General features: G+C 51.4%; 1 protein-coding gene across 3 annotated transcripts in view; it reads right to left on the minus strand.

Moving 5' to 3' along the window:
• TOX2 (TOX high mobility group box family member 2) overlaps nt 1-15,279 on the minus strand; it is a 142,950-nt gene extending 127,671 nt beyond the window's left edge. For all 3 annotated transcript variants that reach the window (XM_065691557.1, XM_065691556.1, XM_065691555.1), the window contains exon 1: nt 15,094-15,279. In XM_065691557.1, coding sequence (XP_065547629.1) covers nt 15,094-15,195 — 102 coding nt within the window. In that variant the 5' untranslated portion in view covers nt 15,196-15,279. The remainder of the gene's footprint in view (nt 1-15,093) is intronic.
• Nucleotides 15,280-15,800: the final 521 nt, after the last annotated feature.

The raw sequence follows: 15,800 nt of genomic DNA on the forward strand, positions 1-15,800 counted from the left end.
GTTAGTGGTGGCCTTGGCAGTGCTGGGGTAAGGGTTGGACTGGATGAGCTGAAAGCTCTTTTCCAACTGAGCTGGTTCCTTTACACTCAGGCTGAGTGTCCAGAACCACCCCCCCCATGCCGTGCAGTGCTTCCCAGTTTGATGTCAGTGCTGTAACCATGTGCTGGGGTGAGATGCTGCTTCACTGAGGTGAGCGAAGGGAGGAGGGAAGAGGAGCAGGGAAGAGGAGCGTGATGAATTCCATCAAGAACCAGCCCCTGGAGACCCGCCTGTGAGCACATCCCCACATCAAGCTGTCAGCTCCCAGCATTCAGCCCCACTGGGGTTTATTTGCTCCAGAGCAGGAATTCATTTTGCACTCAACTAATGTAACCCCAAAGCGCTTTAAAACAATATTCCTCTAATGGAGACATTACAACAGCCATTATTTTCCTGGTTAAAGTTAAACTAAGCAAATACAAAGGTAACTTGATTTTAACCAAACTACCATCATCACACAAAAATTGGATACCAAACATCCTCCTCCACCATATAGTGAATTTAACTTCATATTTTGCCTCTTTTGAAGAAGACACACTCATTGGCAAACACCAGGTTGTGCAGCAACATGATAAGGAAACTGGAAGACACTTCCCTCAAAACCCTCTTGCTTAATGACAGAGCTTAAGGAAGCTCTGTTTAATAATATATTTAGTTTCAAGCTGTCTCTCCCCCTACTTCTAGAAAAATGGTATTCCAATGGCACACTGAAAAACAAAAGAAGGTTATTTTCCAAAGTATTCCCAAGCATTACCTTCTTGAAAGTATCCAGAGCTGCCTGTGACTTACCATTGAGCTTCATTTTACCTACCCATCCCACCAACATCCATAATGATCAGCAGGGGTCTGTGTGTGCTGTTATAGCTGTATAAATCCAAAGCAACTCAGAGAAAGCAAAGAGACCATCAGATGTTCAGACCATCTCAGACTTTAGTCCTATTGTAGAGAGCCTGGAACTTCAGATCACAGTGGGGATAAGTGCTCCTCCTGGCCCGCAGCACATTGACAGCGCTCTCTTTCATGAGAGATACAAGTCACCAAATTACAGACAGCAAATTGCTCCGCGGCAGCAGCCAAACTTCACTGCGCTCCCTTCACAGCTGCAGCCCAAGGGGCTTTGAAGCGAGCAGACACACAGGGACTGCACCTCCCGAGGCACCACAGCTTCACTGAGCGGTTGCTGTGAATTTGTGCTCACAGGATAGTCACGGGAAGCTGCTCATGGAAAAGGACCTGGGGGTGCTCATTGATGGAGCTGAACATGAGCAGCCAAGAAGCCACCAGCATCCTGGCCTGTACCAGCACCAGTGCGGCAGCAGGGCCAGGGCAGGGATTGTGCCCCTGTGCTGGGCACTGGTGAGGCTGCACCTCAAATCCTGTGTTCAGCTCTGGGCCCCTCACTACAAGAGAGGCATTGAGGGGCTGGAGCTGGGCCAGAGAAGGGAATGGGGCTGGTGCAGGGCCTGGAGCACAAGTGTGATGGGGAACGGCTGAGGGACCTGGGGGTTCAGATGGAGCAGAGAAGGCTCAGGGGGGACCTGATAGCTCCCTACAACTGCCTGACAGGAGGCTGGAACCAGGAGGGGCTGGGCTCTGCTCCCAAGGAACAAGGGATGGGACAAGAGGAACCGGCCTCAAGCTGCACCAGGGGAGGTTTAGATGGAGCTGAGGAACAATTCCTTCACTGTAAGAGTGGTCAGGCACCACTGTAGGTCTCAGTGCTCCTCTGAAAATGTTTCTGATGCTGGATCACAGTATAGCAGCACACTGTGGAGCCCCACCACCCCTGTGGATCCCCCACCACCCCTGAGGCTTCCAAGAACACCCTCTTTAGCCTCTAGTCCCACTGCAATGGCACCACAGAAGAAAAACAGCAGCCGCAACACCAACACAGCATTGGCTGGATCTAGTCCTTGAACATGTTCCACTTCATCCCTAGTTTGAGAGATGGCGTTTTTTGGCTCAAACTTAAGTGACATGTGAACAGGCCATCCTGCACACACAGGTCGGTTGTTGCAGAGCAACTCACAGCCATGCTGCAGTGCAGCAGGAGCATCAGGAGCAACAGGCCAGGTTCCTGCAGCCAAGGAGCCAGCCCAGGCACCCTTTAATTCTGTGGCAGCATGGGTTAACTGGGCACTACAACAGGAATAGATGTACAGTCACCTTGAACATTCATGAACCTTATAAAGGTTAATTCATTGGCCTTTCTGCTCCAGAAACATGTTCTGCCTTCATTTACACCCCTGCAGATTCACAGGCTTGGAGCAGGTTTCAGAGATGTAACCTGAGCAAATTTTATCAATGAATTCAAATCTTGAGCTAAATCAGAAGGAGGAATGGATTTACCCTAATCCCCTCCAAACACTCATCAGCATCACCTGCCAGCTCAGCAGGATTTAATCTCTTTTTAATCTCTCAGAAAGAGTGGCATGTGCGAGGAAGAGGTTGGGCACAAAGCAATGGTGGAGCTCTCTCTTTTCTTTCAAATAATTCTGGCTGCCAAATCATATTAAGCATTGCTCAGAAATTCATTAAGATCTTTGTTAGTATCACTTTCCCGGTAAATAACTGATTGCCACCAAGAGAGTGTGCACACTTCAGAGGAGGGCCCATGCTTTTTGGCATAGGAGAATAGGTGCCCACCCAGCAGCCTCTGCAGGAACACAGTATCTCCATGAAGATGCTCCAGGAGCTCGAATCCATCAGCTGGAGCATGGGGACTGCACAAGCAAGCTTTGCCCTGGACCAGGGACCATGACGGGGCAGAGATGCAGCAAGTCGCTGTTTGGTGCTAGCACAGAACCACACACACAGCATCCGCCACACTGCTGCAAACCTAATGGCACAAACACAGACCCCACTGCCAAAAGCAAGCCTTACTGTGCAGGTGCCAGGCTCTGCAAACAGCTTAAATCCCAGTCCTGAGTGATTTACGGGGTCATGTTCCCAGTAAAGCAACCAGTGACCACGGTGATGCTGGCTGTGAATGTTGTGGCTGGTGGCATCCCACCCCCGGTGACTGCTGAGCCAAGGGGACTCCAGTGCAATGTGCCTGATGGGGTGAATCCCATCCAGCACATTTTGGAGCACCCGGATTAGAGCGTTAGCGTGTGATTCTAGGTTTACATAACACCACCAAATGATTTTGGCAGGAACAATTGGTATTAGCAAGGAAAACGAAGCATCAGGAACAGCCGGCAGAGCAAAGAGACACCTCTCACAGCAGCCCCCAGGCTAGGAAGCAAATAAACAGCAAATGCAACAGGAGCAACACTTGGACAGCAGGGAGGAAGAGGGGAAACCTCCGCATGCGAAACGAAACCTGAGTCACGGCTGAGCTGAGCAGGGAATTAAGCTTTCCTTTTTCACCTCCTTCCCACACCCGTCAGACTGAGCTCTCTGCTTTATCAAGGCTCTCCAGTCAAGCCTCTGCCACTGAAACACAGCGCAGGGAAAGCTGTCACGCACAGGGCTCCGAGCCGGGAGGGCTGAGCAGCTCCTGCTGAGCCACCCCTGGCCTCACAGACGCGAATTGTGGAGCTCAGCAATGCCCAGGCATGGACCAAGGTGCTGATCCCACTGGATAATGAGCTCTGCAGAGCCTCAGCACCCTCACAGGGAAGAGCTTCTGCCTAAGAGCTCAGCTCAGTCTCCCCTCGGGCAGGTTCAAGCCATTCCCCTTGGCCTGTCCCTACAGGCCCTTGTCCCAAGCCCCTCTCCAGGTTTCCTGCAGCCCCTTTAGGCACTGGAGCTGCTCTCAGGTCTCCCCTTCAGGAGCCTTCTCTTCTCCAGGCTGCCCCAGCCCAGCTCTCTCAGCCTGGCTCCAGAGCAGAGCTGCTCCAGCCCTCGCAGCATCAAAACACAGCTTAAAAAAACACAGGGGAAAAATAAAAGCAGGACAGCAACCACCAGCCCTATTTCACAGCACCTGAGGATGACACCCCTGGCACTCTGTCCTGGTGACCTAGTGCTGGGAAGAGGCACAGGGCTCTTCAGAAACCTCCGGGTCCTGCAGCCTTCCTGCTGTAACTCTGCTAAGGAGGCAGCCTGCTCTCGAGACCTTTTTTTTTGCCAAGCAGAGGATCCCTTCCCAGCTGGCACCATCCCTGGGCTCATGGCACGATGACGACACAAGCTAAAGCCCCACATCCAGCAGCATGCTCTTCCTGCCTCCAAGCTACCCAAGACTTCCAACACAGGGGGCAAATGAGAAGCCCCGATTGAGCTTCAGAACAGAAGAACAAGAAGAGGATGTTGAAATCCCCATTTCCCAGACAATTAACTGCAAATGGGAAAGGAATCTATGACTTTACATGCAGCTCCTGGAGAGCAGCTCTGGGTAACAGGACTGAATCAGACTCAGATCAGAAAAGTTTCCATTATAATGCTGGATTTGCCCATGATACAAGGATCCTGTTTCGTTAATGACTGCCTCATCTTTACATTTAGATTCTGTCTCTATCCCCTGAAATTCAGTACCCAGACTCTGCTCCGGGAGTTTATGGTAGTTATACTTGAACTGGGGCACGTTCTTCTCTATCACAGGTTTAATGTGCAGCACCTCTCATTTGGGAAGTAAGCCCTTAGATACCACCAACACCAGAACAAAAACAGGTTTCCAGTGCAGCTGGACATGGCAGGGATGTTACAAAGGGGCTTTGTGTGACTCCAGCCCAGTCCACAGCCTGGGAGCGGGGAAGCCGCATGCATGCGACATCCCAGTGCAGGAGTGGGAGAAGTGGATGGTGGTTTCGGATGAGGCTGCCCTTGTTCCCAGCTCTTCGCTGGTTTCCTCTCCAGTTGCACACTGTGACCTTTCCAGGAAAAATCTGAAATAAATGAAACCCTGCACTCTAACAGGAATAGTAACACATACAGGGAAAGGATGCCAGAGCCAGCTCCGGAGCCTGCAATCTGGATCCTTGCTCCTACAGGATGTATTTCTAAATCTCAGTCAATACTGCATGTTTTCCAAGGAATGAGGCATTTCACATTTTACTAATTCTAACTAAAGTCCATTTTATTACAACTTCCTATTTAGCATCTGATTGCAGCCGTCACCACTGAGACTCTCACTGGACAGGAGCAGAAAATCTATGGCTCGCAGTAGGTGCAGGCTGGATATTGATATTCTTCTCTCCTGCCATCTCAGTCCCAGAAGGTACAATTGGAATTATCTTAAATACACTTCCAGAGGTCCCTTCCAGCCTCAGCTATGATTTTAAACACGTATTTGTTTCTTTTGTGCTCACATGCAAATGTGGTACCCAGCTTCCACTGATGCCTCAAGTTACATGTTGTAATTCCCACCTGGGTTTGGCCTCCCCCAAATGAATGCCAACCACCTTGTTTCATAGGGCTGGTGGTTTATGAAACTAAAAAGACCATTTCAGTCATATTTCCCCCTTTTCAAAGCCCAACCCTTAGCGGAAAACTTGATTTAACATAGTTTTCAAAACACCTATGCTTTGGGCTGATTTAAATCAAAGAGTTGAATACTCCACATGTACTGTTTGGTACACCCAGGACAGAACAACGTGGTTTGCAAGCAGATGGCCACCCACGATTAATTTGCCACCTTGACACAGTAATACAGGTTTTCAATTAGTTAACACATGCCACTGGTCTTCAGTCCACTTTATGACCCACAGCCTTTCCTCCTGGGCAAGGTCTTTATCTGAAGGAAGGGGGAAAAGCCCCCAACAAAACTACCACCTAACAATGAAATCATAACTCTGGTTTTCTTGGCATCTAATAAATGTTGTTCTCAGCTTTAACAGATTTATCAGGTTTAAACCCACCGTGCCACCAACATCCGTCTGGGCTGGAGGAGCCCAGACTGTAATTCCAACACAGGTTCTTAAACATACCCAGATTGAATCCGGCCTGACCTCACTGTCTGGCTGCAGGGTTAGCTCCATGGTGCTTGCTGGAAGGTTTTTCCTTCAAGGGCTGTTTGATCTTCAATCAACAATGCTTATCAGCAGTCAAGTCTGGCAGCCATTCCCCAAAGTTTGATATTTTTAACAGCACATTCTTCTTCTCCTTTGAATGCTATTGCGAGACAAGATAACACATCAGGGGAAAAGTTGCCTCCCTGGCTTTAACAGGGACAAACAGAGCAGGATCCTATCAGGGAAACACAGATTTCCCAGTGCTACAGCAAGCCCCAGCTTCTGTGGTTCATGTTTCCCCCTCCAGTATTTCTGCTTTTTCCTCTTCCAGGCGCAGTTTGTGCCCATTGCATCAGCTGGGACAAACCAAGAACGTTCAATTAAGTGTTCCCATAGGAAACTTCCTCTAAAGTTTTCATAAATTGAATTTCCACCCTGTCCAAGTTTCTTTCCTTTTCACTAAGGGCTCTGGGGCACACTGCCCCTCTTCTGACACTAGAAATTAGAAACTCAGTTCCCTACAAACACATCATTCTTCCATGGTGAAGAAATCCCACTCTTCAAAGAAGCACCCGTGGAAAATGAGAGATATGGAATGGATCCAAACTGTTATTTTTTGACAGAGAAAAAACAATTACCTTTATTTTCAGGTTCAGTAACTATAAGTGATCAAATAAAAAGTCTTTTAATTCAGAGCTAGAAAGCAGCATCAGCCAAAGAGACCTGGAGCTCCTGAACTCCCCTGCCCTGAAGGCCCTTGGCAGCATCTTCCCCATGGTGTAGAGGCAAGGTGATGGTGGAGATGGAGCAAAACAGCTCATCACTGACCAGCTTTTGCGGGAGAAAGATGCTCAGCCTGCACGCTGCTAGGAGCAGGAATGGGGTCCACCAGCTCCCCACGCGGACAAGCTGCAGTGAAACCAAGCTCTCTGTCCTACCGTCTGCCCCACCTCCTCCCCTACACAGGGTCCTTCTTCACATTGAAACCATTGTACTTCAGGGTTTCCAAGATGCTTAACAACTCCTGATGAGCTGCACAGCACTACCACCTTCCCAGGGAGAGGGAGGAGATGCTCAGGGAATAAACTACTCCATAAATCAGGATGGAAAGGTGGAACTTTCATAGGTATAAATGTGGATGTCCATGTCTTTGGAAGAGAGAAGCCTTTCAGGGTGCAGCTCTCCAAGGACCCAGGTCTTCTGCAATGGATGCTCAGCACTCAGGATGGCTCAAACTATTCCTATAAATAACTCCCAAATACCTGGGTACCCTGACATGACCCACTGGAGACAGAGACCTAGCCCAGTTCACACAGAGAATAGATGGCAGAGACACAAGACAACCCTTATCTCCCAACCCCTGACCACAGGCAAGCACAGGCTCCTCCCTGGAAGCAAAAAGAGACGAAGAGGAAGGTGATGGCTTTCTCTAAAGCCAAGAAGAGGAGTGCAGTGTGCAGGCAGGCAGACGGGAGAAAGGGGATGGAGCCTCCCTTAGTTCAGATGGGAATGGAAACTCTGAGTCACGGGTAGGTTTTGCAGGAAGAAAAACCTGCTGATGGGATCCAGTTAATCCCATAGGAAAAAAAAAAAACACTCCTTGCCACTGCTGAGGTGGAACAGGATCCACATGGCACGCACAGCACAGTCCTGGGGAAACACAACCTGGATGAAAGGGAGGACAGTGGCTGGAGGCTTCAGTTGTGTGGAAGTGAAGATGGGCATCAGGAGGAGGGAGGAGAGACTCAGGGCAGAGCTGCAGCGTTATACCATCCACCCCTCCTTTTCTAGATCCTTCTAAATCATGAGATCCTTGTCACAGAATGGTTTGGGTTGAAGGGACCTTAAAGCTCATCCAGTTCCAACCCCTGCCACGGGCAGGGACCCCTTCCACTGGAGCAGCTTGCTCCAAGCCCCTGTGTCCAACCTGGCCTTGAGCACTGCCAGGGATGGGGCAGCCACAGCTTCTCTGGGCACCCTGTGCCAGCGCCTCAGCACCCTCACAGGGAAGAGCTTCTGCCTAAGAGCTCAGCTCAGTCTCCCCTCGGGCAGGTTCAAGCCATTCCCCTTGGCCTGTCCCTACAGGCCCTTGTCCCAAGCCCCTCTCCAGGTTTCCTGCAGCCCCTTCAGGCACTGGAGCTGCTCTCAGGTCTCCCCTTCAGGAGCCTTCTCTCCTCCAGGCTGCCCCAGCCCAGCTCTCTCAGCCTGGCTCCAGAGCAGAGCTGCTCCAGCCCTCGCAGCATCAAAACACAGCTTAAAGAAAACACAGGGGAAAAAAATTGAGAGCAAGAGGCTGGTCCTTAAACCGACAGAAAAACAAAACAATGTCCCCATTTTCAACACGCGTGGTCCAGCCTCCTATGTCCAGGCTGTAATTAGATGTCAAGAAACTGCCTCAGACCAAACCCACCCCATTTCTGCAGAGAAGGCTCCTCAGAATCCACGTGCAGCTCCAACCAACAGAAACCAGTGCTCAAATAATCTTTCCATAATAACAATGACTGGTCCAGGGCCCTAATTTAACACTTCTCTACCAGTTACACTGGCCTCAGAGCTGAACTGAAACCACACAGTCATTCAGAAGAGATTTAATTATATCTGCAGAGGTCACCCAATCAACACAAGAGATTACAGCAGAGGAGAGAGATTCTGTGGCATAATGCAAAGATTTCTGCCTGCAGGCAACGCAGCAGCCAATGCCATTTTTCAAAGAAGTAATGGCATCCATCAGAACAAAACCACCAGGAGGAAATATAGAAAAGAGGAGGGGGGGATGCAGATGATTAAAATATTGAAATCTGGTCATATAAGTGCAAACCCAGGCAATTTAGCACCGTTTTCACGCACTTTGGGGCTTTTTGAGTGGCTTGATCAGACGTTTCAGTAAGTTTGGTTGCACGTTTTCTCCCCCTTGCAGCTGAACTGTGCATCCCCCGGTTTAGGCTTTAATTACATGAAAACGTGTGTGTAAAATCACAAAGGTGGAACATTAGAGCTCAAACCTCCAATTAGGAATTAATGGGATCAAAGCTGGAATCACTCTAACACTTTACCCTGACTTGAGAAACGCAGAGTAACATAGAAAGAAGAGGCAGAGAAGGAGGCGCACAACAGCTTCAGACAGAAGCCTTGCACTCACTGGATGGAAAATTGTCAAGGAAAACACATTAGCAGCACAATAACTTATTTTTAATGTAGAGCTGTTAGGAAAACACAATTATATGCTTCATTTATACTGAAAGATATAACCTAACTTATGGTAAAAGCATTTAGAGCTCATTTTGTTAAAAAAACCCAACAAAACAGATGAGCACAAAGGTAATAGGGAACAATTGTGCACCTACAGGGATAACCTCCCCAGCACAGCATGCTCCAGCTCAGGCAGGAACAGTCCTCACCTCCTGCCCCTGGTATCCAGCAGCAGAGAGATACAAAGGGAAGGCAGAAGGAAAATAGGGAGTTTTCTGCAATTGCTGCAGAAATCTGATGACAATGAGGCGACAACAACCATCAAGAAAGGAGCCAGCAGCACCCATTCTTACAGCTAGCAAAAGCAGGGCCCTGGAGGAGCTCTGCCAGGGTTAGAAATGCTCTTGCCCGAGCAAGCAGCAGCCATGCATTATACAAGCTATAGGATGCTCTGATCTGTTATAAGCAAAACACAATTTATCAGCAGAATGTTTTCTCCATTATGGATGCACAGCCTGATCCTGGTGCCTGTTGCAAGCTCAGAGGGGCAAGTCCAAAGATGCACAAGGATTTGCCCCACGGTAATAATGCAGTATGCTTTGGACCACTGATTTAGGAGATAATGTTTATAACTGATTCAAAGCATCACAAATGAATCAGAGAAACTTGCAAGATTGTGACCCTGAGTGTTTGGTCTCGTGATGACTCCTCTGCTACAAGGACTTCATGGATCAGGCCCTCAACAAGGTTATTCGGAACTGGCCTCAACAAACATGTTGTTATACACAAGCCAGACCGGGCTTCAAAATATCTCCCGTTGTTCCGAAAACATCCAGATCAAAGCTTCCCCTCTGCATACGCAGAGAGAACAACAATTTCTATGAATGGATGGGCATTCATTATTTAGCTCCCAATCCCTGACTTAAAGCCTAAGGCAAAATGGAGCTTCAAACGCTTTCTGCTGTGCAACCCACCAAAGATGGCTCTGGAGAAAGCAGGGCTGTCCCAGTGAGGGGCTCAAACACTTGTCAGAGGAAACCCTCGCCCATATTCAGGGCCTAAAAAATGAAAAATCCACATTTGCAAATCCAAAGGAGCTGCCAAATGAGAAGAAAATGGGCCCCAAATTAAAAATTTGCCGGACTTTGTTCCCCATCCAAAATCCTCCATCTCCAAAGAAGGATTTATGCTCCTTCAGAACCAAACGGGCTTAGAAAGTAGAAAGGAAAAGAATATATTTTATCCTCCAGAATAGCAAAGCAGTTCTGGAGCAGTGAAAAAGGGAGCCCGTTTGTCCCTGCAATGTACAATTGATGGTAAAAGTCAAAACAAAACAGAATGCTCCACAGAAATACATTCACTACATCAAGCCGAGCTCATTCCAGCAGCTCAGATCCTGTTTCTGAAGTGTTCTTAAGAGAGCAGTGGTTGCAGATTAATACTCATCTCATGACCAGCAGATTTTAATTATCCATGATTTATGATGGTGTATTGGCAAAACAGGGGTTTTTATCAATTTATCATCCTAAAAGGCAAGCCACAGGGGGTGTGCAGAGATGTAAAGCCACAGAGTCCTATTAGAAAGATCTGGGACAAGTTTTGATGGTGCTGATGAATCCTACAGGAATGGCACAGGGTTAACAGCCCTCCCCAGCACGTCTCTCCCATTAGCTGCTGGAGGTGCCCATGGGTACTCCCAGTGTCACAGCAGTGTGCTTCCTCCACAAGGATTAGGTATTCCCAGGCTGGGTCCTTCTCCTCCCATCAATCATTGCCCTAAGTGGAAATCAGGCATCGTGCTAACCAAGCCTGGGCATTGAAACACCAGAAGCAACTAAGAAGAATGTATATTGAAATTTGTCTCTGCAGGAGGAACACAGAGACGTTAACTCACTCCCCCCGAGATGCCTCTGGGGAGCAGGCTCACTCCTCTCGCATCGCAGCACACACTGTGTGAAAGAGGACACGGTGCTGTGCTCAGGCAGGATTCCTGCCATAAGCCTCCCTTGCAAAAGTGAAGGCTGAAAAGGGAAAATTCCCTCTCTTACTTCATGGACCTAAACTATTTAAGATCCAGGAAAATCCTTGATGGTGTATCAGCTGCACACCAGCTCCGCCGCTGAAGCTCTGCTGAGAGCAGAACAAACCCTGTGTTACAAAACTGCATGCATTTTTCCATGGTTTACTTATTGTGAAATAAAGATGTAAATAGTCTCCTTTGAGTTGAAGTGGGGAAAAAAAAAAATCCAGATTTCCACAAAGCAACTGGAGGGATATGAAAATATCCCAGCCCAGAGCAACAACCCCCTTATGTGGTGCAGGGCTGCGCTGCCTCTGTTGTAACACCATCACAACACCCATGCAACAGCGAGATGCTGTGAAAGCTCCACATCACCAGCAAGGGAGCAGGAGGGGGGTCTGCAGCAGGTACCAACACCCCAGGAGAAATGCCAGAGGGGACAAAGGGGTTTTAAGCCCATACTTAAGAGGAATAAGAAAGGGTGGTAGGTGCTCCCTTCAGTGGGGCTTGGGTGGTCAATGGCAGACACGGGTGTCCACAGTGTGGACAAGGGCTCCCTGAAGAGATGGTAGCACTTTCAGCTGAACCTCCCCAGTCCCTTGTGACTGACAACTTAATGCATGAGAGGTGTTTCTTCTGTGCAGTCCCAATGATGCAGGTCCTGGATTCAGCTCATGGATTCAGTTCATGGGGAGGAGGTGAGAGGCATGGGAATGCTGGTTGAGGTGCACCCTGGGGGGGATTTTGGGTGGCTCTAGGAAGGTGCTCCATGTCACCCCTGTACCCTGGGCTGAGCCCAGTGCAACCATATAAACCAGTTGCACCAGTCACAAGAGCACCAGTCCTGCAGGCTCTGAGCAGCAGCTCACCAGGTACAGGGATGTTTGGGGTCAGCCCCACTTCCCAGCTTCCGTAGCAAGCTGCTCCACACGGGATCACCTGCGGTGGGGACCCATTTGTCCCTGCTTCGATGCCATCAGCATGCCCAATGCATAAATACCCCCTCCCCCAAATGCACTCAGCATTTGGGGAAAGGCTCCTTCTTACCCTGCCTGGGGCATGAGGGACCACCATCTCCACCCATGGGTGTCTAGCCCCTTGCTCCCCCATACCATTCCCTCCCAGTGGCCAGCCCTTCTAGAAATCTCCAGAAAGCAGTTAAAGAAAGGCTGGAAATGCCCTCCTTGTGGGGACGCCCTGGCTGCATGCACGCTCCCATTTCATTACCCCTCTAAACATCCCTTGTCCTTTTAAAAATGGAAATGCTGATACGCAATAGGCACCTCTGTAGCTGCAAAGAGAAACTGTGGCTTACTGCAGCATGCAGGCAAGCTCGCAGACCTCACAGTAACAATATAATGTTCAGTAAGTGCACAAAACAATCACATTAACATTTCAGGATGCTTTGGGCTATAGCACATCTACCCGGTGAGCTCGCTGGTGAGGGGTGTGCCGGCAGAGCTTTGCCCTGCTCTCAGCCAGTTATTTATACCCAGTGACACTGCACAGCCTCTCCCAGCCTCTCTGCCTCCACCCCCAATAAATAAAGACATAAACAAAGCAGCTCTTAGGGAAAAATCAAGCTGAACCCGCACAAAATAAGCCCTTTAAACCAAAGAGCTTTAAAGCACCTTTGGTGAAGTGGGAGGACAGTGAAGAGCCTGTAAGTGCTTCTTGCCCAGGTCCTTTATAAAGACGGATTTCATCCGGGATACCTGCATGCAGTAGCGAGAGAGAACTGATTCTTCCAGCCCACCCTCCCCTCCTCTGTAGCTTTTTAAAGTGGAAACGTGTTGAGGCGAATACTGGCTGAGCCCAGCTCTGGGATGAGCCACCAGCACTGGATGGGAGTGATGGGGTTGGGACCAGTGTGAGTTTTTGGAGTTTCCCACAGGGTCCCATGCAGCTCCGAGAAGCATGAGGCAGCACTCTCCATAGTGAGCACAAGGTAATGATATGCTGATGGCGATCCTCAGCCATACAGCACCCTGCACTGGCTGGAGAAGCTCCCTGAAGCGAAGGCAGCAGGCAATAGGTTTGGACCACGCTGTGACGCTGAAGGTACAACTGTTCTACCTGCATTCGGCCAGGAAAACAAAGTCGACCCATTTCATCTCTGGCTTCTTTTCGGCAGCCTCATCCCACAGAGAAACGTGCACAAGCAAATGACATTTGATAACTCAGAAAAGAAAAAAAGAGAGCCCTGAATATCAGAAAAGGGTAAGTCACTTCCTTCCGCCCGCTGCCTCAAGATCCTCTGTAGCAGTGGCAACAGCAGCATCTGGTGGCAGTGGTCAGTACCGGGGTGCTCCTCTCGGGTGTCCCGTCCACCCTGGAGAAACGCACTCCTCATCCTCAAGGGCTGTGCTCGCTGCAGACCCCGACGGTGCCATCTCCCGCTGCAGCACCGCGCAACAGCAAGGACCCACAGATCCATTGAGACCGCCTAATCCGGGACTAATCTCAGGGATTCAGGCCACGGATGAGCCGCCGATGTGGGGCCCTGTGTGTGCGCCCCAAGGCTCGGGTGGGAGCTGCTCGAGGGCGCCGGGACCATGGCAGTGCCAGACCCAGCTCCCACACGGAAAACTGGGAAACAAACTAAAGCAATGTTCACATCTAACAACTTCTTGGTAAACCCAAGTTCCCAAAGCCAGCAGGATTTGGGGGTGCCGCAGTTCCCAGCAGCTCACACTCATACGATCCCGGACTTCCAGCTTTCACACTCTTTGCCGGCTGACGTTTCAGGGGCGCGGCCGACCTGCTTCCAGGTGACCCGGCTCTCGTTAGTATTTTAAGAGCGTATTTAGCATTTTAAGAGCAACGGCAATGATAATAAACCAGTTTAAAACGAGCAGTACGAGGGTGCAGAAGAAACCAATTTAAGTTGTTTCCTTTCAGCTTAATCAGGCATCTCAAAATAAACACAAACTCTGAGGTTTGCTACAGCTAAATAAAAAGAGATAAATAGCCCAAATGACGGAGAACACTTAAATACATATATTGGCACATAAAGATTAATGTGCTGAATCTGGGAAGCCGCACAGGTTTCCTTCCTCTTGTTTCTAAAGAGTTTGATCCCGAAGTACCACAACAGCGAGCCGAGCCGAGGGCACCCCGAGCTGCGGTCCCCACGCAGGAGGGCAGTTTCCTCCCTTTATTAACTTTTATCAGCGCAATTCCCCGAGGCTGGACCGGGAGGATGCAGCCGGGGGCATGTCTCGGTCCTCCAAACGACTCTGACTCCTAAAGCTTCGCTGACGAACCCTCAGCGCGGTTCACCCACACCGGCGGCACTCGGAGAACTCCTCATCCGCGGAGCAGAGCATCCGTCTCCTGCGCTCGTCTCCTCCAGGATGAAGGAAATTTCCTCGAGCACCTCCCCTGCTCTCAGATGTCCCCTGCGGGTCCCTCTCTCGTTACAAGAACTGGGTGCTTTGCCCTGCGGCTGCAGTGAACGGAGGAAAACGCAGGTCCGGGACCTCTCCCCGCGGGGCTGGTGCTCCGGAAGCCCGCACCCCAAACCGGACCCGGAGGTACCGGTAACCTCAGAGCGGCGGCTCCGCAGCCCCGCGAACAAGGTGCGAAACACCTCCGCCAACAACAACAACAACAACCAGCAAAGTGCCCGACAACAACCACAACAACCGAACCCGCACGGACCCCGCTACGGGCCGAGCGCTCCGGGGGGAGGACGTGAAATAAACCCACGGTGGCAGGAAGAAAACAGCCCCGAGGGGCCGTGACCGCTCCCAGCCTGTCCCGAGCAGCGCCGCGGGCTCGGGCTCCCCCGCCCCGCCGGGGCCGGGACCCGACGGCTCTGCCCGCTCCGCTTCCAGACCACTTTCAGAATCCCCTCCCGCAGGAGCCAGCCGCCGCCGGCACTTTTCTTCCCCCCGCTCCGCTCCCAGCCCCGGCGGGACGCGCTGGGCTCCGCCGCGCCGGTACCTTGTTGCAGTGATAATAATCCAGCGGCCCGAGGCAAGCGGGGTCGGCGCCCGGCAGGGAGCCCACGGCGGTGGGTGCGGAGGGGTAAAACCGAACGTCCATGCCGGGGGAGCGGGCGGCGGCAGCCGGGGGCTCCAGCGGGCATGGACCCGGCTGCGGCGGCGGCGGCGGTGCCTCTGGCGCGGGGGGCGGGGACGGGGCGGGCGGGGGGGCGGGCGGTGGCCCCCGGCCCGCCCCGCTCCGCGCCGCCCCGCGCCGGGGCCGCTATTGTTCGTGGCGGGGCCGGGCGGCTCCGGCTCCGGAGGGGCTGGAGCCCTTCAGTGGCGCCTGCGAGGGGGGAGGACGGGCGGGCAGCCCCCGGCCCACCCGCTCAGAGCAAGGCTGCGGCAGCGGCCGGGGCAGCGGCAGGCCGCGGGGGATACCGGTTCCCGCTGGCTGGTGCGGACCTTGTCGCGGCTCCTCTGCCGCTCGCCGTGCCCGGTTTGGCCTCCTCGCAGCACAGGACGGTGCCAAGCAGCTTCCTGCCCCCCCTGCGCAGCTCCTGCTGCCCACCCCTGGACAGGGATGCTTCCCATCGTGCTGATCCACGCCGGAACGGAGGCCCCGCTCCTGCAGAGCCTGCATCTCCCTGCACACTCTCATTCAGCGAAGCCGGTCTCAGCCTCCAGCACCAGGGTTGGCTTCAAGGCGTGCAGACCTGAAGCCTC

Source organism: Lathamus discolor, chromosome 11, assembly GCF_037157495.1.
Source record: "Lathamus discolor isolate bLatDis1 chromosome 11, bLatDis1.hap1, whole genome shotgun sequence".
Classification (NCBI taxonomy): Eukaryota; Metazoa; Chordata; class Aves; order Psittaciformes; family Psittacidae; genus Lathamus; species Lathamus discolor.